The 27,473-nt window shown below is 46.1% G+C and overlaps 1 protein-coding gene across 2 annotated transcripts in view; it reads left to right on the plus strand.

The window, feature by feature from the left end:
• The window catches only part of GALNT18 (polypeptide N-acetylgalactosaminyltransferase 18), a 344,314-nt gene that overhangs the window by 278,929 nt on the left and 37,912 nt on the right, over positions 1-27,473 (plus strand). Inside the window, exons 7-9 of one of the 2 annotated variants that reach the window (XM_058305729.1) lie at positions 3,562-3,747; positions 11,317-11,454; positions 17,070-17,165. In XM_058305729.1, the coding sequence (XP_058161712.1) occupies positions 3,562-3,747; positions 11,317-11,454; positions 17,070-17,165 (420 nt within the window). The remainder of the gene's footprint in view (positions 1-3,561; positions 3,748-11,316; positions 11,455-17,069; positions 17,166-27,473) is intronic. The other variant, XM_058305730.2, reaches the window with a different exon arrangement.

A 27,473-nucleotide genomic window follows, 5' to 3' on the forward strand; every position in this document is an offset into this window, starting at 1 on the left:
CCAGAAGCTGCCAAGCACCCAAAAGCTGCGTCCAAGGCAGATGCTGTCACCCTCTCCTTTTCACAGAAGAGAGGAGAGTGGAGATGAACTCTGTGTAAACAAGGGTTCTCAGTCTCTGGGGAGGGAGCACACTCTCCCCCCTGGGCCATGCACCCCGGAAGGTGGCCTGCCTCTTGGGCATGGGCCAGACGTCAGTCTTCTGGGGCCTGTGTTCTCCATGAAAATGGATATAGAGGAGAATCCAAATAACCACGACTGTAGCAATTATAAAAGAAAAATAATCACAAATGTTCCAGGCACTACAGCAGGGGCTGTCCTGAGCCCTCAGCCCTGTGCAGTATTGTAGACAAGAGGTTAAATAGCCCAAAGTCTCCACTCTGCTGGCACATGCAGGGCCAGAATTGAATGAGCCACCCAGTCCCCATGTCCCTGATGTTTCTGCTGCCTTGACTACTATCCACATTGAAGCAGGCCCAGGGTTAAACACTTACCCACACTCCACTCCCTCTTTCACATATGGGTGAAATTGAGGCTTGGGTGGGGAATTAACCTGCCAAAGCTGACACAGCCAGCAAGAGGCAGAGCTAAAATGTGAGTCAAGTTCTCTCTAACTCCAAAGCTGTGCTTTTAAACATTATCAGCTGCTACCACTCTGCCCAGCAGCCCTACTTTTGCTGGAAAACCGTGATCTGTTCTGGGCACCAGTTAGCATGGTGTCAAAGAGAATCTGATGATTAAACAAGCAATTATAATAGTCTGTGAGGGGGAAAGACAAGGCAGGGACACACAGTTTGACATGACACTAAACTGATCCCTACCAGAAGGGGAAGCGACATGGGATGGGGAGGGGGAGTATATAATTGCATGTGCAAAAGTCAAAGGTAGAATGACAAGAAGTTCAGAGTAGTTGCAGGAGAGTGTACTGGGGAACAGCAAGCTCGAGGCTGGAGAGGCAGGCAGGGGGACCAGGTCCAGAGGAACCTCAGGGCTGTGCTCATGCCTCAAGGGAGGGGCATGATCTATTACATTCAAAAGATCGTTCTGGCTACTGTGTGGAGGAGAGGCTGGAGGAGGAAGACTGGAGGGGGTTGCAGACCAGTTGCTTGGAGGCTGTGGCCGCCTCCCGGTAAGAGATGACAGTGGTCTGGACAAGGAAGACGGTTGCAGAGATGAGGGGAGGGGTGGATCCAAGAGCTAGACAGTGAGTTCCCATGGTTCCTTTTCCTAGGTGTCTAAAATCAAGTGGGTGGTGCTGTTGCCACTGTTCTGATGAGAATGACAGCAGATGTACCCACTCCTGGGTGAAATGATGAATTGATTCTTTGGAAACAGGTCTCGTAATAGAAGAGCTTTGTTAGGAATCATGTTCTGTGTTATGTTGTTGAAATATGTCAAGTAATAGCCTCCATTCCAGTTGCAAAAAGAATAATTAACCTGACTCTTTGTGTTGTCAATAACGTATTCACAGTATTCACAGGCTTTCATGGAGAATCTGAGCAAAGTGAATTGAGTGGAATGGATAGGCCATGGAAATGAAAGGAATAGCCTAGGGCCTTCGCTGCCTCCCTTTCCTGTTCTTAAAGCCACCTCTGGATGTAGTGACTGCTTTCACAGAACGGCCACCACAGGGGAGACATTGGGTCTTCATTGGGGGTCAGACAGATCCTCTTGTCTTTGATAGCAACAGTGTGGTCTTGAGCTAGGGAAGTCCTTTAGTCTCAGTTTCCTTATTTGAAATTAGAAATGACAACAACTACCTCACAGGTTATTCTGAAGATTCCAATGTATAGTTTGTATAATAATTGCAATTTCCTGAGTACTTAATAAGTGACAGGCATTCTTCTAAGCACTTTGCATGTAGGAAATTTAATCCTCTTAACAACATTATGAGATAGATAGGATTGTGATCCCCACGTGAGATGAGGAAACGGAGATGAGGTCACAGAGCTAGTATGAAGCAAAGCCAGGATTTGAACCCAAGAAGTCTATTTCTAAATGCTTTGCTCACAATTGCCATGTTAAGATGCCCCTACCCCACCCCAACATGTACAGTCCAGCGCCTGGCCCATTGTAGATACTTGGTAGGAATATTGGTTTCTTTGCACTGGTTCATAGCCATATACACTAAATGTAAGACAATCTCAGGTAAGTGGGATATCAGAAAATCATCTTCCAACTCAAATAGCCTAGAGGGACCAACTGATGGAAGAGAAGGTATTCTCTTCCTAAGTAACACAGAGGGGATTAAGCTAAATCCAAAGCTTACCTTATCTTGGCTTCACACCTATTGTTGTTGATAGGTACATGTTATATGTGTGAACATCATCCACTAAATTATCAACTTGACAGTGCCTGATGAGTGACAACTACTGTTCACCAAGTGACCTTGATTACTTTCCCTCATAAGGCTCACTCATCAGCTCTGACCAGGTAACTCAGATTCATCTCCAATCCATCAGTCATTTATTTTTTTATTCATTCATTCATTCATTCATTCATTCATTCATTCATTCATTCAATGAGTAGTTACAAAGTTTCTATGATGTACCATGCTTTGTGTTGGGTGCTAGAGATGAGCAATGAATGAGATGGGTTCTGCCCTCTCGGAACACATAGCCAGTGAGGGAGACTGATCCACTGGCAGGTAAGTTATGATACAAAGAACCGTGAGGGGACAGAGAGCGAACAACTGGCTGTACACTGAGTACTGAGCAAAGACACCACAACAGTGGTCAGAGTCTTGAGAGATGGACTTTTTTTTTCAGGGGGAAAAAGAGTGGGGCAGGCATTCTAAAATTACAAACAGAATGAGGAAAAGCGTAATGGCACCAAACTTTGTGCACAATCAGAAACACTGAAAGTTCAGAGTGGTCGGAATGATGGCCACAAGACCTCTCAGATACTGCCCTTCATGATCAGAATACAAGGAAGTTACTTTTCTTTATTTTTCAAAAGGAAATTGCCCCCAGTTCAAGCTCCTACTCACCCAGGTTGACAAGAAGTTTAGTAGCATTTCCTTCTTTGCAGCTCCCTCCCTCTCTGTCAGGACTCCAGGCCCAGGAAAGATGGGGTAAGAGGGGTGCCTGGCTTTCTCTCTCTGGTAATCATGAGTCCTTGTCTTGGCCATGTGGTGCATTTGAAGATGGATGTCTTTGCTGGGAACCCCACTCCCTACTTGGCAAGGGTTTCCATAGAGACCATCATCAGTGGTTTCACTAACTGCTCTCCTATGGGCAAGAAGAACCCAGATCTACAATCACAAAACATCTGATCTCTGAGGGAGCAGAGTTGAGGAGTGGGGGGAGTGGAAAGAGGAAGTGTATTAACCCTTTGCTGGTAAGTCCACAGCAGCAAGAAACAAGATGAATCAATGACTCAATAAACATCCTGCTATAGAAGTAGAAGAAAATTTCAGCTTGCTCCCATTACAGACAGGGGTCTAGAGAGATGAGGGGAAGGGAGCTGAATTTCTCCATGCTCATGCTGAATGGTCCCATCTACCTGGGTAAGGGGTACAGAGTCATATCTGAGCACTGACTAGCTGCTCCATGTCTTCTGCAGGTGTGGCAATGTGGTGGGAGTGTGGAGGTCCTGCCCTGCTCCAGGATTGCCCACATTGAGCGTGCTCACAAGCCCTACACTGAGGACCTCACCGCTCATGTCCGCAGGAACGCCCTCAGAGTAGCTGAAGTCTGGATGGATGAGTTTAAAAGTCATGTCTACATGGCATGGAACATACCCCAAGAGGTAGGGAGCCATTGTGGGGATGGGTTTCTTGGGATTTGGTGGGAGAACAAAAACAACATTGGACTAGACTTCTTCCTATGGGTCAATCAGAGTCCTCTGTGCTGTGCTGTAATGGACTCTTTACCTTAAAAGATACCACATGTTGAGGAAAGGAGCTATAAAGCTCTGATCCATTTCGTACTCCTACCCCTGCTCACGTGCTTGAAGGAGGCATTCTTTTTCTATGGACCTTAGTTTCCTCATTTTAAAGAGAAGCAGGACCAGATGGCCCCAAGGTTCCTTCATGCCCCGGGCCCTCAGCTTTTCTGACAGGTCTGGCTAACATTAGGTAGCTTATGTGCTGGATTGCATATACATCTGTACTCAGCACAATCCACAAAATGTACCTCTAACCTTCCTATAGACTGGATTCAAGTTTTCCATCAGACCTTTGACCAGAGCAATAAGGAATATCCATATGTCTTTGGGATTGCTTGAGCCACATGCCTGGGGATGGGATAAATTCCCACAAGGACACTTAGTAGGAAAAGAGAATTACTTTGTTTCTTAGGCTTCTTCTCTCATAGAACCTCATTTTTGCATGCCACTGTCCCATATCTCTCTAATCATCTAGTTCAATCTTGCTGTGTGTCATATGAAAATGACATACGAGTGGGGAAAACCCAAAGATGCTGGCCACAGGACTCCAACCTGCTTATCAGCCTGTCTGCCCTGAGTTCACTGCTCATGTTATATTCTGTGGGAGTCAAAGCTGTTGTCTACATGACCTCTTTCTTCCCTCCCAGGACCTTGGTTTCCCCTTGGGAGGACTCTAGAAAGCCTCAGCTCTGTCTTCTAATAGGGAAATGATTCATCTTTGCTTAAAGTTTCCATATGAAAGCCCTGTTGCCTGAACTCTCCACCAAGCTAATGTTGCTCTGGCTAAGTGATTTCGAAAGTAGGATGGCCATGGGCAGGAGCTCTGAGGCAAAATTTCCCTGCTGTCAAAGTGGGGAGAGAGGGCCTTACATTGCATACTCCCACAGTCAGTGAGATTTCAGCGGTTGGGACGGAGAATGAGGAGCCAAAGAGTGCCAGCCAGTGTGCAGCCCACCCTAATGAACCAGCCCTGGGATTGCATCACTGACAGTGGCAGTGTTTCTAGGGAAACCTTGATGCCCTCTGGACTTGTCTGTGGCTGTGGGTGTTGGATCACAGCATTCTCTGCAGGAAGCTGAGCACCCCTGTGTGTATCCTCAGATGGTAAAAATGTTAAGAATCCTTGAACAGTCCTCAGAAGCTCACCAGTGACACACGGCAGAGCCCCAGGCTCTGTTAAAAGACTCAAGTCCTAACCATACTCCATTCCTCTTCTCCCTGCTCCTTAAAGCTGAAAAGTCTTCTAACCCCCATTGCAGCTGACATATTGAAATTGACAGCAAATCCAATGAATGGTGGAATACCGAGTGAGTAAAAATATTGGAAAATGGTGAAACTTTGTCTCTATCTGTGATTCAAATCAAATCAAGTGGGCAGAGGGAAGTGAGCATAAGAAAGGCCTTGAGTAGAAAAGAAAGGGGACGTGTGTTTCCTAAAAAACTGACTTCTTTAACCTCCCTTTTCTCTTCTATGCCCAGAGTCCCTCTTCTACCTCATATGAAATGTCTGGAAAGAAGCAATACTTTTTCACCTCTGATTTACTCCCCAAGTCAAATCCTAATACTCCACTGAAACTGCTTTTGAGAAAGTCAGCATGGGCCTCCTAACTGCCTGATTTAATGGATATTGTAAAAATCTTTAAGCAACGGGACCTTACCTTTTCCTTGAAACTCTGTCCTTCCTTGGCTTCCATGATTCCATACCCCAGAATCTCCTCATCTCCTTCAAATTTTCCCAATTCCTTGGGGACTCCTCTTTCTCCACTGAATGCTTAAGTGTTGCCCAGAGACCCATCCTTGGCCCATTGCTCTCATATACACCATCTCCTTGGTAAGCTCTTCTACTCTTGGCTTCAACTACCACCTATATGTTGACAACTTTCCAGTAATATCTCTAGCCCCACTTCTACTTTTAGCTGCACACTGCCAGCTGGGCATCCCCCTCTGTTCCTTATTTTCTCTCTCAGTTCGTGGTGCCACCATATGCCCAAACATATGAGCTTGAAACTATTCTCTCTCAATCCCTATTCCCAGTGAATCCCTTAGGTCTCTTTTCCTCTCCTATCTCCTCTCACTTCTGAGTTCAGGCCTTGTCTCCGCAGTGACCTTCAATTGGTTTCCCTGCCTCAAGTCTTACCCCTCTCAAATCTATCCTCCATCCTATCCAAAGTTATGTAAAACAAACAAACAAAAAACCTCACAGCAACTCTGTCATTGCCCAGCCTAATGTATCTTTAAATGACTCACCATGCACACAATCCAGCATAAAGTCCAGTGTTTAACACAGCATCTAAAGCTCCCGTGCTCTGGCCTCTGGCTACCACTCCAGTCTCAGCTTCTAGCACTTCCTTTTGGAGCCCACTTAGGTGGCACTGAACTGCCCATTACTCTCTGCCTGTACTGCACCGTGCTGTTTCTCACTTCTGTGTGTTTCATTCTGTCCTGTCCACTCGGAATTCTCTACCCTATACCTCCTCCTCTGGCCCCAGCTCCCACCCTTGCCAATTCTTTTCCATCCTATTAGACTCAGCTCAGGTGACTCCTCCTCTAGGAATCCAGATAGGCTTGGGAAATTTCTCCTCCTCCTAAGCACGTCTGTCACTGCATCACTCCCCTACTCCATTCCCTTCCCCTCCCCACCACCCATTAAAAGAATAGTCTGTCATCTGAAAGTCTCTCTTTAGATCAGTGGCTCTCAAATCTGGCTGAACATTAAAATCACTTGGATTCCAGCCCCAAAGATTTTGACCTAATTGGTTTGGAAGACGCCTGGGCATCTGTGGAAAAGTTCTTCAGAGGATTCCAATGTCCATCCAGGGTGGAAAAGCACTGCACCTGCACCATAGGCCCCTGAGGACAGACCAGTGTATTCATATTTGTGGCACAGGCATGACACATGCTAAGAGTGCAGTAAACCCTCGCTGATGCTTATTGATTAATGAGCAAATCTGCTGGGAAGGTGTGTAATCCCTTTCTCCGATGGTCAGTGCTAAAAGCAGATCTGCAGACCAACTGCATCAGAGTCGCTCAGAGAGCTTCCAAAACATCCTGATTCTGGGTCTCATCCTCAGAGATTCTGATCTTTGGGTCTGTAGTAGTACTAGGATTTATATTTCTCAAAAGTTCTCCAGGTGATGACGGGGTAAAGCTAACCTAGCTAATCCTGCTTATCTTTCCAAACTCACCATGAGATTCCTGCCCCCCAGGAAGTCTTCGCTGGCTCAAAACCCCCTTCCCCAGGGCCCTGGCCAGCCCCCACCTGGGATGGATTAAGGGCCTCTGCCCTCCAGCTCTGTTCTTTCTCAGCACTCTCTGCCTCCCTCTACGCACCACACTGTGTTTGCCGACTGTTTACGTTCTGAGTCTCCCAAACTCTCTTTTCCGGCAAAGACTGAGACTTGTTCTTATTTATGTACACGGTGCTTAGGACAATGCCTGGCACATGGAAAGTACTCGGTAAACAAGAGCTGAAAAAGAGAGGGAGGAAATATGGATGCTATGTGCTCTGAGTGTTTTCACCACAAGTTTTACTGGCTTTCTTTGATGTGGTGGCACCCCAATACCTTTTGCTCAATTACAGGCACATCTGTTACATATTGACTTAACCCTTTGTCTATAGCTTCACAGCTGCAAACGTAGAGCTGGAACCCTTCAATTCTGCCCAGTGGCTGCCTTGAGAATTCAATAAGTTAATCAGTGCAAAGTCTCTGATCAGTGCCAGGCCCATGGAAAGCTCTAGCTCAGTGTTCACTGTTGCAGTTGATGTTGCTGCTATGTATGCCCCATGCCTTCTCTCCCCAGCTTTAAAATGCCCTCGGTGGGCACAGTTATCCTGCACTAAGCACCTTCTCTGCTGAGCCCTCCTCTGGTCTGCAGGCTGAGCATAACCAGCCCTCTCCATGCTCCATTTCCATGTCTAGTCCCAAGCTTTTGAAAGGCCAGCGGAGCCTTCAGCTCTTGTACACTTCTGCTTTAGTTGATAATCAGTTTGCTTGTCAACAAACCAGAAGTTGCCCTACAGCAAAGTATCAACAATTTCTTGAACAGGGTTCAAGAACTCTAGACCAGCTCCTGCTTCCTCTTGCCCAGAAAAACTGAGCGGCAGATATGGCTCATGGGGGTGCTCGACCAACAGCTCCTCTTTAAGTTGGCTACAGGAAGCCTGAGCTCTTCTGAGGTTGTGAGTATGTTCACAGGCCAGAGCACTGGGAAGCTTTTTGCATGACTAGGTGTTAGTTGCCTAGGACTGCTGAGCAAATTTACACAAACTGGGTGAGTTAAAACAACAAGTTATTCTCTCACAGTTTTGAAGTCTAAAACCAAGGTGCAAACAGAGCTACGTTCCCTGCAAGGGTCTAGGGGAGTTTTCCACACCTCTTCCAACTTCTGATGAACCTGCGCGTTCCTGGACTTACGGATGCATCACTCTCCTCTCTGTTTTTATCTAAACACCATCTTCTGCCTTGTGTCTCTGTATGTCCAAATCTCCCTTTTCTTCCTCTTATAAAGAGCCCCCCCTAAGTCCAGAATGATCTCATCTTGAGGTCCATAACTAATTAATCTGCAAAGTCCCTATTTCCAAACAAGGTCACAATCTGAGGTTCTGGGAAAACATGAATTTTGGGGGTGTGGTAGGGACACTATTCAACCCATGACACTAAATATTTGGCAAAGGAGAGAGAAGCATTTATTGTTTTATAAATAAGAAGGGACATTATTTTTCTCCAAGGACTTGCTTATTTCTCAATTTATGCCCTGTCTTTTGAAAAAGGATAGGATGCAGTTTCTAGTAAGAAGGTAGCACAGGCATGCTGAACCAGTAACCTGGAAAGGCAAATGTCAATTAATAAACAGAAGGGGAAGGGGAGATATATTAGTTAGGGTTCTCTAGAGAAACAGAATCAACAGAAGATATCTGTAAATAGTGTGAGGTTTTAAGAGTCTCTCACGTGACCGTGGGGATGCACAAGTCCAGGTTCCACAGGCAGGCTGCAAACCAGGGCCTCTGATGAAGGTCCAGTGAAGGTCCTTGATGAGTTTCTGAGTGACATTGGCTTTCCAAAGATGAGCTGGGAAATTCCCTCTGAATGCTGAAGTCACTTCCCCTTTTAAGACATTCAGCCGATTGCATAAAGCATCACTCATTGCTGACAGCAATCTCCCTGGTTGATCATAGATGTAATTGGCTATCTATGCAGTAAACTCACTGATGACTAAAGCCCATAAATGTTCAGGTATTACAGTTAGCTCAGTGCTTGATTGACCAAACAACTGGGCACAATTACCTGGCTGAGTTGTCTCATTAATCTAACCATCACAGGAGATGATGTCAAGACATATTAGCTAAGCAAAGGTCTGGTTCTTGAGCTTCCTAGAAGTTAAAGGAGTGATGGACACCTGATGGAGTCTAAATCTCTCATCTTTTATTAGATCATAAGGAGAGAGATGAACTTGGTCTTGATTCTGAGTGCAGAGAAAAACTTTTCCCATGTGAACCCAGGCACACTATCTCTGCTGGCAATTTTAGGGAAACACAGAGGCTGTCCTCAGACGGGCTCTTGTAGTGGCTCTCCATAAAAGCTGAGACACAGTGTTAAATTGTGTTATATAAAGGCAATTAGAGCAGGAATGGGGAAGAAATGGGTCCAGGAAAACAGCTTTGCAGTATAAGGATAAAGTGAAGAGATGTTTAAAGAGTTAATGCTTAGCAGAACCCTTCGGGGATGAAACGTATTGCCATTGCTGTACTCACAACTTCATAAATATTTCCCTCAATTCAGTCTTATCAATATAGTTCAGGTTCAGACCCAGGGGCACAGAGATAAGTCGATCATGCTTCCTGAACTTATGGTACCAGGATCCTGCCGAGGAAGGCTCAAATAGCAGTTGCCGGGAGGGCTTTTAGCAAGAGCCGGGTGGCAGACAAATCATAATTGCAGTCATTAGGAACTACTCTAAAGGCGGTCCTCTCTGAGATCACTCCCTAGGACTCTGGAGCATATACCTCCAGGCTGTAGCAGGTTCAAGTTTTTATAGTACCTGAACTCTGGTGGGCAAAAAACATTTCTTCATTTTTCCATATCTAAACTTTGCTTTTCTTTAAGCCCCCAGTCTGCCTGATGAAAAACTTGTTCTGATCATGTCCTGATAAATGTATCCATCCTTGTGATTTTTCACAGTCATTTCATATTTAAACTCTATCAAATTCATTGTCCACCCCCCACCCCCAGCCACAACTTGATCCCTGGAGCTGGTGCTAGAACCAGACTCAGGCAGACAGTGTGTGGACCGTGGTGTCCATGGAGGGCCCTTCTTTCCCACCTTGACCTGTCTCCGCCCTGGGCTTTCATGAGACACCGTAAGACCCCTCTGGTCCTGAGCTCCATCGCCCTCCTGGCTGTCATCCTCCAGGATGTCTTTACATCATCATTTGATCCCCAGCTGGATGGAGCCCTCTGCTGCAACATCAGCTCCTTCACAGCCACATGTGCATCCTGTCCAGCAGCTGGGGTGCAGGACATGGGAACTTGCAGTTCTGTCTCGCTTGGCTCTGGGACCAAAGAAATGTGGGGAACTTCTCTACGTCTCTCGTTCATGAACACATTCATGTCACCACTTCTGGTGGTACACCTGGGAAGTAAGGGACACATATACTGCCTACACTAAGACCTCCAGACTTAAAGAGACATTTGGGGCTTAGGAAGTAGGAGGGCAAGGTCTTCCAAATGCAACTGTAAGGTTAAAAGCACAAACTCTAGACCCAGTTTGGTTGAGTTCAAATCCACCATGTATTAGCTATGGGACTTTAGGCAAGTTACCAATGAGAATACTGAACTGCTCTTTATCTGAACTTTTCATGTGTAAAATGATTATGTAGTGACACCTCACAGGTTTAAATTAGACAATATGTGTAAATATAAGTAATTAAATCCATATATGTGTGTATGTCTCATACAGAACAGTGCCTAATCCATTGTAAGTACTTTCTACGTCTTAGTTATTAAGATTATTATGAATTATATTCAAATTAGTATTATTCCATCTTTAGCTCTCCTGCTGTCTCTCCAGAGTCTCTCATCCTGTCTCTTCAAGGAGGGGAAAATCTTACTCAGACTGTATTCTTCCCATTTCTTTGGCCTGTTCCCAGATGACAGCTTTTTCGTTTGTTAATTTAAAGTCTAAGGACTTGGCATCTTTGTGTTCAAGGCCCTTTGCTGGGAATCCCCATCAGTGCTGATCTCATGTTTCAGAGTCCACATGGGGACAGTTACGGGGTCTATGTGGGGAAACACATCGGTTAACTCCCCCCTTTGTCCCTTCACAAGGCATCCTCCAGAAATCTGGGATGGGGACGCAGGATCGTAAGAAGGTGGATTGGGCAGAAACCATGCCCTGGCGGTGACTGCATCTCTGCGCTTGCCTCCCTGTGCAGGACTCGGGAATCGACATCGGGGACATCACCGCAAGGAAGGCTCTGAGGAAACAGTTGCAGTGCAAGACCTTCCGGTGGTACCTGGTCAGTGTGTATCCGGAGATGAGGATGTACTCTGACATCATTGCCTATGGGCTGGTAAGGAGCCTGCTTTCAGAGTTCCATTCAGACACAGGCAAAGAGCGCAAGACCAGAGAAAGTGGCAGGGGCATGAGGCAGGGAGGGGGAAGGAGATGAAGACCTCCCAGCTCCCACATGGGAATCTGCGGTAGACCTGTTGGCTGAGCTTTCATAACCTAGACCCTCTCCATTCCTTCAACTCTTTTTTTGCTCCAGTGCATAATCACAGCCCTTTTATATTTTATCATGTCCAAGCTTGTGTTCAAAATGTTTGGCCAATTCAGGACTCCTTCTGCTTTGGACTTGAGTAGGGACATGGACCCAATTAGTCCAGTCTGGTGCACTGAGGCCAGGAAACCAAGCACTAGCCCACCCACCCTCATGACCCCCTGCCCATTCATGGGCTTAGAGTACCCAGGTCACCAGGCTCCTTTTCGGGGCCTGCCTGGCACAAAGGACAGGCAATCTGCACTCTGGTTCTTAAAGAGCTGGAGCTGCTGTGGACCCTGGAGGGAGAAGATCCCTAGCGTGTCAGTCACAGCACCTTCCTGTGGCATCAAGGTCTTCAGAAACCCTGATCTTCCCTCCCACCTCTTGTGTCCAGGGTTAAAGTGCAGTGCTTTGTGCAGATATATGAAATGTAGGTTCTTCTCCTTGTGAGAAGTCCTTCTACCCCTCTCTCCTCAATCGGAGGTCATGGAGCCCTTTTATCATTACTGTTGCTGATTGAAAGGAAAGAGACAAAAGGAAAAAAAAAATGAAAAACTTACCACTGCTCCAAGCTTCTTAAGGTTTGTCAGAGTAGAAACACAAGGAGATGCTTCATTTGGCGGGTAGGGGCAGAGGAGTCCCATGAGTGAGTTGGCTTGGGCCTGTGGTCATCTCGTTCCTGCTGCCACAGCCCCACCAGCTCCACCGGCATCTGGAAGCTTGGAGCAAGGGCGCAGCTTCGATCTCTGGCCCACACATCAGAAAGCCTTCATGAATGGAAGAGGCAAAGGAGCAAAGTTCCCAAAATTCAGTTCCTCAGGCTCACGAGCCATATTTCTAGTTCTCAGCAGGTACGTGGCTTTTGGCTACCATAATGGACAGGGTAGCTATAGAGAGAGCATCTCCATCATCACAGAAAGTTCTCTTGGGCAGCACTGCTTTAGAGCAGAGGCCTTGTTTTGTGAGGAGGGAAGGGTAATAAAACCCTGGCAAAGTTGCTTAGGTTCTCCTTTTTTGTTCTAAGCAGTTTAGCTGTGGCCTCAAACCTACATTTGCCATATAGTTAGACAAAAACCCACACTTAGCTTACAATTGTAGGCACCACAACAACTCCCACCCATCGTTACCCAGGCCTGGTACCTGAGGTTCTCTCAGCCACCCCACTTGCCTCCCCCATCTAAGGGCACAATTGTGTCTCCCAACCACTTACAGAGCCCTCCCTGAAAGGAATGTTGAGAAAGATAATGCTTTTGAGTTTACTGTGTTCTGAGAGATGTTTTAGTATCCCTTGTTGCTGGGCAGAGAGCAGTTCTTCTTGATAGGAGACAGCAAGATGGAGAGGCATGGACCTTGTTCACACCCTGGCCAGGCCACTTCTCAGGCAAAAGTCTTAACTTCTTTGGGCCTCAATTTCTTAATATGTTAGATGAAGTGAAATAATACTGTCTTCATAGGGTGGAAGAAGATCTAAGATATGTAAATGTATTTTCTGTCTGAAGTTAAAGTATTTCGAGTTTGATATACTCTTGCATTCTTCCAGTATCCCCAGGGCCATACAATTCCTAAGGTATTTTAAATGGTAGCTGATTGAATTTCAGATATCTCCCCTAAGCTTGGCTGACTTACAATACTAACACACAGTTTTCCTATTGACAGTGAATTCCTCAAAACTACTCTCTGGGCTTATCTTTATAATCTCCATTTTATAGATGGGGTAATAGAGAGGCAGAATGACTTACCCATGTTCACTCAGCTAAAACAAACAAACAAAAAAACAAATAGGGAGATGGAGTCTAAAAGACCCACTTCTGAGATCACTGATACCTCCCTGGGGAGACTGTGCCCTCAGATCTTTTTCAATATCCCAGGTTGAAAACTTGAAGAAAGAATGGAGACCTCTTTCTTTGATGACATGTTGTCAGAGCTGAACTCAAGGCCTGCCTCAGTCGAGCATTTGCCTGGAGGCGGGAAGAATCCTTGCAATCCTTGCAAGGGCGTCCCAACTCTACCATCCTAGGATGCTAAAAGAGACAGAGCTGGGCCCCCAGAACTCCAGGGCATCTGTTATCCAGGAGGCCATCTATGGGAGGAGGTCATATCCATATGACGAAGGCTCCAGATGCCATTGTCAGCATGGAAACACGCTGGCCTGTGAGATGACCGTCAGCCCCATCCACCTCCCCAGAAGCATCCTGAGGACACAGCGACCACCAATGCTCCCACACTCTGCCCCATAGCAAGCTGTGTGTGCTTCTTGGCCGTTCTTGGACCCAGTCAAAAAAGGAAAGTTATGCCACTGTGGCTCCAGAGGAACTACTGTCCCCAAGCCTCTGTTTGCCAAGGCAAGCTTCATGTTCTCACATGACCATCAGCTGTAGCTGGCCAGGATTAGCCCAGCTCACCCAGAGAGGCACAGCAAGCAATAATAGTGGAGATGTGCAATTCTGAGACATGACCAAAGGCATTCTTGTCCTCCAGGCAAAGGGTCTCATCATGTGTACATTTACAACAGGGTTAATATGTAGCCTCCTTGACTCTACATCCAGAGACCTTTGGTTGGTTAAATAGTTAAGTGGCATATACAGGGTAGTCATGTAGTTCTGTCTGCGTCCATTGCTGGGGTTATTTTCACTGTCATGCTGAAAAGCCACCCACCTATCATCTCAAACGGCTCAGCTCTGCTAGCAGTCCCCAGGGCTGATAGAAGTCTCTGACCCCTTGCATGTTCAGCTGCCAACCACTATCCAGTGCCCTGCTTCTGCCCCAGCCAGCCTCCTTCCCCGCCTCCTCTGCAGGCTGGGCTCTTACATGAGCAGAAACATGCTTACTTGTAGAGAAGCATAATGAACTCTTAATGAGGGCAATAGGGTGAAATGGGACAAGCAGAATGCAGTCACGAGAAGTAAGAGGGTTTGCTGTGTCTAAGCTGTTCTTCCTGATGATTACTTTTGTTCTGAAATGAAGTGACCTAGGGTCTTTTCAGGTACAGTGTTTCTTCTTTTTCTGTTCCAATTCATACCCAGACTACATTGTTCAGGGCAAATAACTTCTGGGACTCACGGGGGCGGGGGGTGGGCATTGTAAAGTCTATGGCCCAGGCCACTAACCCACTAATAAATCCCATTAATGACACCTGCAGGCAGAAAGGCCCAGCAGGCCTGTGCCATGGACATGGGTTTCCTCTGGATCCTTGAGCTCCATGTCCGGGCGATGGGTGGCTTGGGATTAATCCTGCCCCTGCTGCTGACAGGAGAGAAGGGGTAGCATCTGGACACAGGCCTGGCTTCTGAACATTCTGCCACTTTCTTGCTGAATAACCTTGACAAGCACTCCACATAGTACCTGGCACATAGATGCATTCATAAAAGCTAGCTTCTGCAAATAGATTCCAGGAAGGTTAGAGCAGTAACAATAGCAGCTCACAAGTATTGCACATTTGCTCTTTGTCAGGCCCAGTGTCAAGCACTTAAGGTATTGTTTCACTTAATCCTCCTAACAGCTGTTTACTGCAGGCACTATTATAATTCCGTTTTTAGAGAGCAGAAAATATACAGAAAGGAGTTTGTTCGCTTTGTCCTAGGCCACAAAGCTGGGGCTAGAATTCCATCCCCACCTACCCACCCCAACCACTTCAACAGACCACCTGTTTAAAGAGGGAAAGACGACACACAGTGGGGGAAGACTTGTCAAAAGGCATCCACCCCTCACCCAGAGGCCGGGTTTAAGAACCCAGAGGAAACCAAACCTGATGTCAGGGGCCTCTGGATCTTTCTCTTTGCAAAAGCAATTAGTAGTTCTTACTAAGAGATTAAAGTGTTTGGTTTTAGTGTGACGCCGACCCCTCCAGAGCATGTTTACATATGCTCCCCCCACACAGGTAAGCCAATTAGTCAGTTTAGAATGGAGGATTTGCAGCATAGGTGCTTCTGTGGTCCCATCCCGGGGAGCTGACACATGTTCATATTTTTTTAGAATCTCCAAACTGCAAATTAGGGATTAAGCTGCTATTACCCAGTAGAGGAAAGCAAACTCGGAAAAGGAATTTGCCGGTGCTCCTTGTCCCCTACAAAGAACAGGACATGTGCAGGGCACATGCATGCCTCTGGTTATCTGTTGTATTTCAAATCCCTCAGAACTACATAACCACTGTCTGTTTCTGGCCTTTGCCCAGATAGATGACCCATTTGTAGTCCATCATCCATGCTGTCCCTGGATTCCTATCTTCAGTCCCCTGTTTAAACAAGCTCTCTTGAGTGCGTAGAAGAAAAAGCCATTTCATTTAGCTCAAGTTAAGGTGAGAATGGAGTAAAGATACCCCAGGTTCTCTTTGGGCACAAATGCTGAAATACTGAGCTGGACATGGGCACTCAAGCTGGGAAGTCACTGGAATCAAAGCAGGGCCAGAATGATTGCTCTTGTCTCTAATTCTGTCTGCTTCATCCTTCATCTCCCCCTTGATCACAGCTGGCTTCTTCTGCTTAAACATGGCTCAACAGATCCCCATCCTCAATCTAAATGGCCTCATAATTCTGGTGACACCACCCACTCACCAGTCTTTGGGTCCCATATTTAGATTCTCAAGACAGATAGGAGAATGATGAGATATTCAAATTCAGAGAGAGTGGGATAGAGGAGAGAAAGGGAGAGAAAGAGAATTATTAATTCATGCTAAACTGTGGATGGCTACCCACATTGTTCTACCCAGCTGTGGCTGCTGAGCAGGGCCATATGAACTACAGACTGCCCTTTCCAATGTCTGAGAGTGGGCTTAAGCCAGAAGGAGAAGTTGATTATTACCCAGACATGTTCTGTTGATTGTCAAGACTGTGGGTCCATGGACCTGTAGGTGAGAGTAAGAGATACCTCTATTATCTCCTGCTTCCACCTCGGCCTCTCTGCTCATTCTCCCTTCAGACATTCTGTTCTAGAAAACACTCATCAGCTAGTCTGCCCCTGGGGCCTGGCCAAACCACTACTGGGTCTGCAGGAGGCAGACAGGGTCCAGTCCCAGAAGATGTTCCAAGACTGAAAACAGCTAACATGTTCCCCCACCTCCCATGACCAAAGAAAGGCTCCTCTCCAAAAGCCCTTGGAGGCCATGGTAGTACACCTGTGGAAATGAAGGGGAAGAACTTAGCGGCATCTTTTGAAAGCACATGCATGTGTGTCTTTTATTTTTACCCAGACTCTCTGCTCCCAAAATATAGCTAGCTGTTTAACTAGATAGGAATGTTTCTCCTTCAAAGGAGGCTGGTGTTCCCTCAGCAACTTTATGGCAGAAGCTAGTGCTTTGGGTTCCCATAATTTTCAAGGGGCCTTGGGTAGAATTATAGAAATAATTCCTGTCTCAGTGGAATGCTTGTTTCTCCAGATTTAATGCATTTCTTTCTCTTTGGTGTGGCTGTCTCTCCTCTGGCATTCAGCTTCAGAATTCCCTGAAGACCGATCTGTGTCTTGATCAGGGGCCGGATACAGAGAATGTTCCCATCATGTACATCTGCCATGGGATGACACCACAGGTGAGTCCTCTGAGAGATCCCCAAGCCTGGTATGTGCACGAGGGTGCTGGCATGAGGAGGGATGGCTGTGCTCTGCCACAGCTTCTCTGGAACCAGGGGACCACTAGGGAGTATTCTCCTGAACAAACAAGGATAGTCTCAAGCGCCTTGCCTGAAAAGGAGCTGGGAAAATGCACGCTTATATGCCAGGAGCTGCAGGGTTGAGGCAGAAGGAAGGAGGACACATTTCTGAAGAGAAACATCGGCTTCCTTTGACAAGGCTCTGGGTAAATCAGAGTTCTGGTTCTGCCAGCCATGCCCTCATCTGCAGAGAAGGACCTGAGGGTTAACTCAAGTTCTCTGTTAACTCAGAGTCTCTTCAGACTGCTGGTTCAAAGCCTCTCAGGCTCTGCCCTTTACTAGATGGTAAGGGGCCAGAAGTTATAGCCATGGGTCTACTTTCCAGCTCTTATGACCTTCTCTGGTGGAGAACAAAGGGCAACTCCCAGGTAATAAGTTATAAAAAAAACTCTACTTTCATAGTCCATACTTCAGATGCCCGAAGAGGCTGCCAAGACAAGGCAAGAGAAATGGTTTGTTCAGTAAAATACAGTGGATGACCGTTGACCAAGAATGCCAAATACTGACCTGGTCTGAATTAACATTTTCTGTGTTTTTTTTAACTCTCAGAACTGCACAATGATAAATACACACACACACACAATGAATATTTATACAATTGCAATTCAGCATTGAAAAGAGTTGTTACTTATGACACATAAATGACTATTATTCTTAAACATATAAATAGCTGAAGAATATCATGACATGCATGTTGCCCTTGTGTAAGAATTCCGAGACTTCCAGGTGACTGTTATGATCTCTACCACCTTGCCCTTTTTGTGGATGAACTGCTGTGACAACACTGGCTCATCAATTGCAGGTCAGCAGATGACGCTATCCCCACATACCAGCAGTGTGGCAACTTATTTTTGAGTATTGCAAAGGAGAGACATTTTCTAATGGGGGACTATTTTTATGCACATATTTGTTGACATTATATATACAGATAATAGACAAATTATAAGTATAATATGTAATGAATTTTCAGAGTGAACACACTCATGTAACCAGCACTCAATGTAGGTCGAGAAAAAGAGCATTATGGCCTGATTTTGAATTTTATATAAATAGAATTATATGGGATATGCTTTCTCACACTGACTTCTTTCTTTCCTCATTATGTTTGTGAGATAATCCATGTTGTTACATGTAGTTGTAGATCAATCATTTTTATGACTGTGTAGTATTCTCTTTTATGAGTATGTCATAACTCATTTTCTAATACTGTTGATGGACACTTGTCATTTTGGGACTATTATGAACGATGCTGCATGACCAACCTTACTTATGTCTTTAGATGCAAATATACACTCACTTCTATAACTAGGAGTAGAATTGCTGAGTCATAGGGTTGACACATGTTCAGCTTGCGTAGATACTGCCAAACAGTTTTCCAAGGTGGTTGTTCCAATTCTCACTCCCACCAGCAGTATATTACCATTTCAGCTGCTCTATATCCTCACCAACATTTGGTCTTGTCTGTATTTTTAATTATAGCCACTGTGGTGAGTACAGAGTGATGGATTTTATTTGCATTTCTCTGATTAATACACTTGGGCATCTGGGTTTTCAACCCAGAACATATCCATGTTGTTCTTGAGTGCGGACCAAGATTACCACTCATAAGAAGTTTGGTCTTTCGTAAATTCCCTCTCTGCTTTCTCATACTTATGATCTGGGAGACAATAGGTAAAGTTGCATTAAACAAGTCTGAGTGGAGATCTGGGTTTCAAAAGCAATAAGTCCCTCTGGGACTTACTTTGTTCTACCTTCTTCTGAGGTATTATATTTTTTTTTGTCTTTATTTTTCTAATGTTACATTAAAAAAATATGAGGTCCCCATATACCTCTCACCCCCTCACCCCACTCCGCCACCCATAACAACAACCTCCTCCATCATCATGAGACATTCATTGCATTTGGTGAATACATCTCTGAGCACCGCTGCACCTCATGGTCAATGGTCCACACCATAGCCCACACTCTCCCACAGTCCACCCAGTGGGCCATGGGAGGACATACAATGTGCGGTAACTGTCCCTGCAGCACCACCCAGGACAACTACAAGTCCCAAAAATGCCCCCACATCATATTTCTCCCTCCCACTCCCTACCCCCAGCAGCCACCATGGCCACTTCCTCCACACCAATGCCACATTTTCTTCAATTACTAATCACAATAGCTCATGAATAGAATATCAGTAAGTCCACTCTAATCCATACTCTATTCCTCCATCCTGTGGACCTTAGAATGGTGGTATTATTTTATAGTGAAGCACCTAAGTGTGAATTGTATAGCTCGGTGAATTTTTATAGTTGTATGCAATTGTATAATAACCACCCAGATAAAGACAGAAAATAATGTCGTCACTCCACAGGGCTCCTTCATGGCTCCTCAATACCCTCATCCAAAGTTAATGACTATTCTGGTATCTACTATCATTGATTAGTTATATCCTGGCCTGTCCTTCCAAAATTATAAGGATAGAAGTTTTGGCTCAGTATGAAGAAACCCTTCCCAGTCACTGTCTCAGGCAGAGTGACTTCTCCATTTTCCAAGGTGTCCAGGCCAAGTTTGGCTGGCTCCAGGGACATTATGAAGGATTCCTCTACATCTAGACTCTTTCGCAAAGAAGTCCCTAACAGCACTCCCACCCTGGAGTTCTATGGCTTTTTAATTCTTTAACTTTTTTTTTTTTTTTTTAGTAATCAATGAGGGTCTTTTATATGCTAGATACTGTTCTTGGCCCTGGAAGACAGTGATGAACCAGACTAAAGTCACTGCCCTCATGAAGTTTATATTCTATTGCTGGAGATAGAAAAGTCTTTTTTTATTTTTAGTCCTCAAGTCTTCACCACAGTCAGAGCTTAAACTGTTTACTCTCTTGAAAAGTGCATGTGTGCCTACTTTTTTGCTTCATTTCTTGGATTTCTGCCAGCCATGGCCCTGGGTGGTAAGGGGGGAAGTAGGGTCAGAAGACCGAGCTTGAAGGTCCACCCAGTTCATCATGACAGTCCTGACAGTAGCGTCTTTGTTTTCTTCTTCCACATTTCTAAGTTTTTCCATTTTGGATTTCAAAACCAATAGAGACCAGGTAATAAATGATCCCCAAACCTGAGTGGTATAAATCAAACAAGTTTATTTTCCCAATTCCAAAAAGTAAAACCATGACTCAAACAAATTCAAACAAACATGTGACAAAATGGCCCTCCCCAAAGCAAGGTAGCCAGGGTGTTATGGATTTCTGCGTGTCCAAGGAGGAGAAGTAATAAATAGGATTTGTCAGATACATTGCCTTATCTCTGCCACAAGAATGTAGGTATTTTCTAAATCGATCTCATCTCAGAAAAATAAGAAAACAAGAAGATGGTATCTGGGGAGGTGAATTGACTTACCTGAGGTCATACAGCAAGTTACTGGCAAAGACAGAATGAGGGAAGGTGCCAGTATTTTGACTCCCATCTTCTCTTCTAGTGTTTCAGTCATTCATCAAACATATGATAGTTTCTCATTCATGAAATTTTATATCTTAGAAAGTTTCAGTTCCCTTAAAAATTTTTTGGTCTAGTGATAGGAATTGTTTTTGTGGAGCAGTTTCTAGGTGTGGCCCAGTCTATGACGTTAGGGATCCAAAGGCAGAGCCCCCCCCCCCAAAAAAAAGGATTCACTTCTGTGTTTAAACCTTTTGAGAGTCTCCACGTGAATATTGTTTAAAATGTTCACTCCCATATAACTGATAGTCCCAGATCTCAGAGAGGATCCTTGGTAAGAGAAAGCATAGTGTTGCTAATCAAATTAGTGAGGTTGAAGCTGTTGGGAAGTCTGCTAATTGGTTAATGAGTAAACGTAACCATTTTATTTAAATTGGCAGCAAATTTCAGGCAATCCTCAAAATAACTGAGAATATTAGCCTTAATTAGTGTAACAGCCTGGAAAATTTCTTCTAATGGGAAAAATATAATAATGGGGTTTCCCCACAGACTCTTTATTTATTCAGTCAATCACTCATTCATTCACTCATTCATTCATTTGCTCATTCAACAAATGTGTATTGAGTATTATTTTATGCCAAGAGTAGCAAGAGAGAAAGGCAGCTTTGCCCAGGTGCCTAACCTGGAGGAGTCAAAGACAGGACCTGGAGACTTCTCTCAGTCTTTCTGTCTAAATCTTCCAGATTGTAGAAAACAAAGGGAAAAAAATGCTTTTCCTTTGGGAGAGTAAATTCTTGCTGTAGAAGAAGAAAGATGAAAGGGACTGTAATTCCTTCTACAGTCTCCGAAATACTGAAGCTACCTCATTTATACTTCAGGAAGTATGGAATTGAGGATAGACTTTGCTGCCTTTGCTGTTTGGAATTTCTTCATTTTTCCAAGTTTTTAGTTGGCTGTATGGAAATACACATACATATATAAATACATATAAATGTAAATAAATATGTATATATGCATATCTATCTATGTGTATGTATGTGTGTATATACAGACATACAGAGAGAGAGAGGGAAATGAATGAAAAAGCTTGTTCATCTCCCTGTCTGCTAACCACCCTCTAGAAGCTGCCCATTTGCTCACGGGATCATAATGAAGCCGTCTCCCCTTCCCTGCTCGGCAGTGTCCCTAGTGGCAGCAAGTAGCATAAAGGGCACCTCAGATACCATGCTTCCATCTTCAGATCTTTTCCTGTAACGTGTCAGAGACCATTGCAGGATATTTACTCTTTGGGCCAAGAGTTTATAGTGCTAGTTACTTCTCTGACCTCTGACAAAGTTCTCCAGTTCTCTATATTTTATCTCTAAATAAATAAGAGCATTGTGAGTTTTTGAAAAACTTCCCTCAATTTATTTCTGGGCTCTAATGTCATTAAAATGTGCCTCCGGTGCCTCCCATGGAGTGTGGGTGCACTGCGCCGGTGCCAGCTGATGAATGAGTGCAGAGCCCTGGCAGGCTTGTACGGTCTGGGGGGAACCCCACCCAGTCCTGAAGCTTTGGCTGGTCACCTCCATCTCTGCATTACTCAGGACTGATCCAGATAGGGTTATCCGGCTCTATTTGTTGACCACTAAGCTGGATGCTTGCACAGTTCCAGGGGCCCCCGTTCACAGAGGCCCCAGCGTGAATATCTCTGGGTCCTGTAGGGGCTGGTTGTCCTCTGGGCAGCCGGCCCTCAGCTCCTCCCTGCAGCACTTTGGCCTTCACAGTACACAGTGGTTGTTTGAGAGGGATAGTGTTTGGCTGCAAAGGGAAATAAGGCAGTGACTGATTCACAGTGTAGTGGAAAGAACATGAGCTTGGGGGGAGACAAGGCTGGGATGTAGTCCCAGCTCTGCCAGTACCACATGTGTGATTTAGGCAAGTGACAATCTTTCTAAATCTGTTATTTTCCATGAAATAGGAACAGTGATGTGCACTTCTCTGAATTATTATGAGGGTTCTGTCAACCTATATGTGACAATACCTGGCCCAGTGTCTAGAACACGATGGGGTGTCATTATGCCCTACCCAAGAGCAACCCCTCCAAGGATAAGAAGTCGAATGCTCAAGGCTGGGAAGAGTAGGGTGGACCCTGGGGATGGGGAGGCTTCGTCCGTCCTTCTTAGCCCTCGAGACCAGCTGCCTGATGGGTCCTGCCTGGGTACCAGACTCAGGACAAATGACCCCTGGAAGAGTCCTCACCTCTCCCCAGGGAGTGAGGCATGGGGGCCTTGAAGTCTGCTCCGTCCCTTGTGGAGTGCAGTCCTTCCTCCTGACGTCAGCTCCCCGGTGGTCTGACTGCCGACCACTGCTTTTCTGGACTCCCCAGTCCCAGCTATTGGCCTCACAGGATGAAGAGGTCTGGTAGTATCTGGGTCTTCCTTCGCTCTCCCTAGTGTGCCTCACTGGTGTATAGGTGCTGGAGCCGGGGAGGCCCAGAGCCCCTGGGTGGCCCTGTGCAGACAGGGCCTGGGAGACCTCCGTGTGGGCTAGACTAGGGATTTCCAACCTCCACACTATAGACTTTGGGGCCAGTAATTGTTAGTTAGGATGGGGGGGATGGGGGGATTTTGTCCATTATATGATATTGAGCAGCATTCCTGGTTTCGACCCACTAGATGCCAGTAGCATTCCCCAAGTTGTGACAAGGAAAACTATCTCCAGACATTGCCAAATGTCCCCTTGGGGGCAAAATTATCCCTAGTTAAGTATCACTGGGCTAGACCAAGTGGGGAGGCAGAAGTCCCTGCTGATGAAGCAGAGTGAGATGAGGCTATGAGCAGGAAAACCAAGGCAGTAGGGCTGTGGGACACGAGCCAGCTGAGAAGAGAGTGAGGGTCAGGAGAGTGGAGGCCCCTGGATTGGCTTTTATGTAGTGCTAGCTGCAGGGCTGAATGAAAGGACCACAGAACTCTCTGTTCCATTTAAATACATGTCTTTCAGCACCACTCTTCTCTTCCTCCTGCCCTTGAATCTGTAGCCTCCTCTCCTTGCCTGGCCAACTCCTACTCATGCATCAGTCCCCTAGGCAAAATTCCCCTCATCTGGAGTCTTCCTGAATCAAGAGTTAGCTTCTTCCCCCTCTTTCTCCCTCAGCACTCTGTGCAGTGCTCCACTCCAGCTCTCATCAGAGCATAGTGTCACTCATTGTCTCGTTTTCCCATCTGACCTGTCCTTACTCTTCTTTGAGTCTGTTCATTGGTAAGTGAGGAGCAAAATGAATTGTTTTATTAATCCAGCCTTCAGTCTCATGCCTTCTTTCCAGCCCTACCGACAGGAAGGGAGCTAACCTGGACTGAGTCCCTTGTAGAGGCTCCTTGGGAATGAATCCTGGCTTAGCCTCTATTAACTGCGTGGCCTGGGACAGGAAACTTAATTTCTCTTTACCTCAAATACATGTAACTTTTTTTTTTAAGATTTGTTTATTTATTTATTTCTCTCCCCTTCTCCACCTCCCCCCCACCCTGGTTGTCTGCTCTCTGAGTCTATTTGATGCGTCTTCTTTGTCTGCTTCTGTTGTTGTGAGCGGCACGGGAATCTGTGTTTTTGTTGCGTCATCTTGCTGTGGCAGCTCTCTGTGTATGCAGCACCACTCCTGGGCAGGCTGCACTTTCTTTCGTGCTGGGTGGCTCTCCTTACGGGGTGCACTCCTTGTGCGTGGGGTTGCACTCCTTGTGCGTGGGGCTCCCCTACATGGGGGACACCCCTGCGTGGCACGGCACTCCTTGCGCGCATCAGCACTGCACATGGGCCAACTCCACACGGGTCAAGGAGGCCCAGAGTTTGAACTGTGGACCTCCCATGCAGTAGACAGACACCCTAACCACTGGGCCAAGTCTGCCACCAAATATATGTAACTTAAAACATGATCTGGTTCCTAGTAAATGGTACTTAACCATAGGCTAGTATATTATTGTTATTTCTTAATAGCTATAGTATATACTATATATGATACATATAGTGTATATGTACGCACATGTAATACTACGCGTCAGGCTCTGCTGGTTGCCTTCCAAATCCCATTTCACCTTATCAGCTCCTTACCAGCTTATCCATGTTAAAGAGGTAAAAACATACCCATGTTCCCACCCCCAGCAGGTGGTGGAGGCAGGCCTCTAAATTCCCCACGACGACGCTGTTTTCTCTGCCAGCAGCACTGCCTTCCTGAGGTTCTCGCTGCCTCCACAGGATCTTTCCCGGACGACCGTCACAGGGCTCCCCCTCCACCACAGCCACTCAGTTGAACCCACCTGCGGCAATCCCTGATTCCCAGCCAGCCTGGAGCTGGTCCCGCCTCTCTGGGGAAGGTGTGCTTCCAGCCACCTTCCCACCCTCCTCTAGCAAAGCCCTCCATTTCCATTTTGTTTTGGTGATTATGCACCAAGGCAGAGCCACCTGGCCCGGACTCTGCAGCTCAGCTCGGTGGGAGTAGCAGGCAGGGAGGGAGTGGATGGTGTGTTAGGCACACAGATGTGCATGCTGCAGTGTGGACTTTTTCTCTCTATGCTGAGTGCCGACGAACTCTGGGCTGCTCCCACAGCTTGGGTGCTAAAATAGGAGCCACTTGATTTGTTATTCATGCCACATGATATGTTCTTCACTTCATGTCCAAACTCCTCAATTAGAGTTGTAAACAGCAAGTTTTGCATGACTTTTATTAAACTCCCACAGACTGGGAAGAAGCAGTCATTAGCAGCACTGCAGTAGGCCAGCATTTAGGAAAATGGTTCCGGCTCCCTTACCAGAGAGAGGCTGCCTCCCTTGTTCTCCACCTGCCATCCATAAGGAAGCTTTGCTCCCCAGACCGCTCTGCCCTTGGGGACAGGTCATTGGACCCAGAGACAGAGGAACTGCATTTAAATCCCAACTTGGCTCTGTGTTCTCGGACTAGTCATGTCACCTCTCTGAGCCCCAGTTTCTTGATCCGTGAAATGGAGGTGGTTGCTGAGATTTAAATAAAGCAGCAAACCTGTGTGTGTCTAGCACCAGATCTGGTGCAGAACTGTGCTTGGTAATGTTGGTCCCCTGTTCTGATTAGAGCAGCCACTCAACAAACATGTTTGGAGAGCTTGCTAGTCTATTTTAAAATTATAGTAACCACCACAGCAGGATTAATAGCTTACATTTGTTGCTTACTATTCCTATACATCTTTCTGAATGCTTTGTATTATCAGATTTCATACTCTCAAAAGCCCCTAGAAGTAGGTACTGTTATTCTCCCCCTTCTACAGGGCAGGAAGTGGAGGCTCAAGGAAGTTATATAATTTGCTTAAGGTCACACAACTACCAGTGGTGGAGCCAGGCTTGGATTCCAGGTCGCCTGACAGCAGAGCCCGAACTTAGAGCCGTGACTCAGTATTGCCTCCCTAGTTTAACCAAGTATGTACCCCCTGTTACTGGAAAGTTCTAGAAAGAGACAAGGAAATAAATCCCTGAGAGTGATGTGGTGAAGGCTTGGCAGGTAGACACTTGCTGGATGAGGAAAGGCTGTGGTGAGAGCACAGACGAGGGGGTACCTGATTTACCCAACCACTCAGTCATCTAAAGAATCTAAAGGAATACTGAGGCTAATTTCCCAGTTTCCCCCTTGACAGACTTATGGCAGGCTCCAGGAGACTGGGCAGGAGGGTATGTGACAATAGCACCCAACCAATACTGCCCTTCCTTGCCCAACCGGGGCTAGGACATTGGGCATGAAAATGCAGCTCTCTTGACTCAAGAGGGCTCTCTGCACATGCGCCTGGTCTTGGGGGTCCCTCTACACCCTAAGGGCTTGGGCTAGCCTCTTCCTGTTGGGAGATGCCTAATCTTAGCATTCCAGAGCCAAAGCTCCTGAGCCAAAGTAGCCTTGCTTCCCTCCTCTCCCCTTATCCCTTAGGTCTCAGCCCGAAGGTCCCAGGTGTTACTCTCTAATCACTGTGCCTTGTCTGATCCCTTCATGGCTCTTACCCAGTTGACAATTACACACAAATTTGTTTCTTGTTAATGGTCTCTTGTCGGCCACCAGGTCATAAGCTCCTTGAGTCGAGGGACTTAGTTTTGAGCTCCAGTGTATCCCTTGTGTCTGCCACACTGCCTGGCATGGACTAGGTCCATTAACCTTTGGTTAATAAATGAATCTGTTAACAAAGTTGTTGGATGTCTTGGACAAAGGAAGGCCAAGCCAGGCTTCTTAGCAAAGACCTAGCAGTCAGCCCAAATATATCAGCTTTGCCATTCACCAGCCTTACCCCAAAACCTGTCTCTTCATCTGTAAAATGGAGATAAAACCTTCTGTTACATAAAGGTTTTGTGAGGATTAAATGGAGATAATGCATAGGGTGCTCTGCACCGTGCCTGGCCTTCTATCACTGTATAGTAATTGCTATATGGTTCTTATTAGTATTAGTTATTATTAGCCAAGATCTGGCAGGATCTGTACCTCTTCTTTTAGACCCAGTATCTTTCCATAGTGACCTGGAGATGGGACCTGAGAGATGCCCCCTCCCCCACTGGGATAGAAGCAAGAGCCTGGTCATTAGCCTGAACGATGGGCAGTTGCTGTGGGCACAGGTTGGGCAGGAGTTGGGTACTCCTCCTTCCATCAAGGCCTCTTCTGCCACCAAGCCTTGCTGGCACATAGAAGCTGGCCTGCCTTTCCAATTTGCCCCAGTACAGAGGCAAGGGAGAAGACCTCTCATCCAAACATCAACTCTCCAGACCCTACAGATTCTCCTATTGGCAAGGTTGTATTCAC

This window comes from Dasypus novemcinctus, chromosome 10, assembly GCF_030445035.2.
Source record: "Dasypus novemcinctus isolate mDasNov1 chromosome 10, mDasNov1.1.hap2, whole genome shotgun sequence".
NCBI classification, from domain to species: domain Eukaryota; kingdom Metazoa; phylum Chordata; class Mammalia; order Cingulata; family Dasypodidae; genus Dasypus; species Dasypus novemcinctus.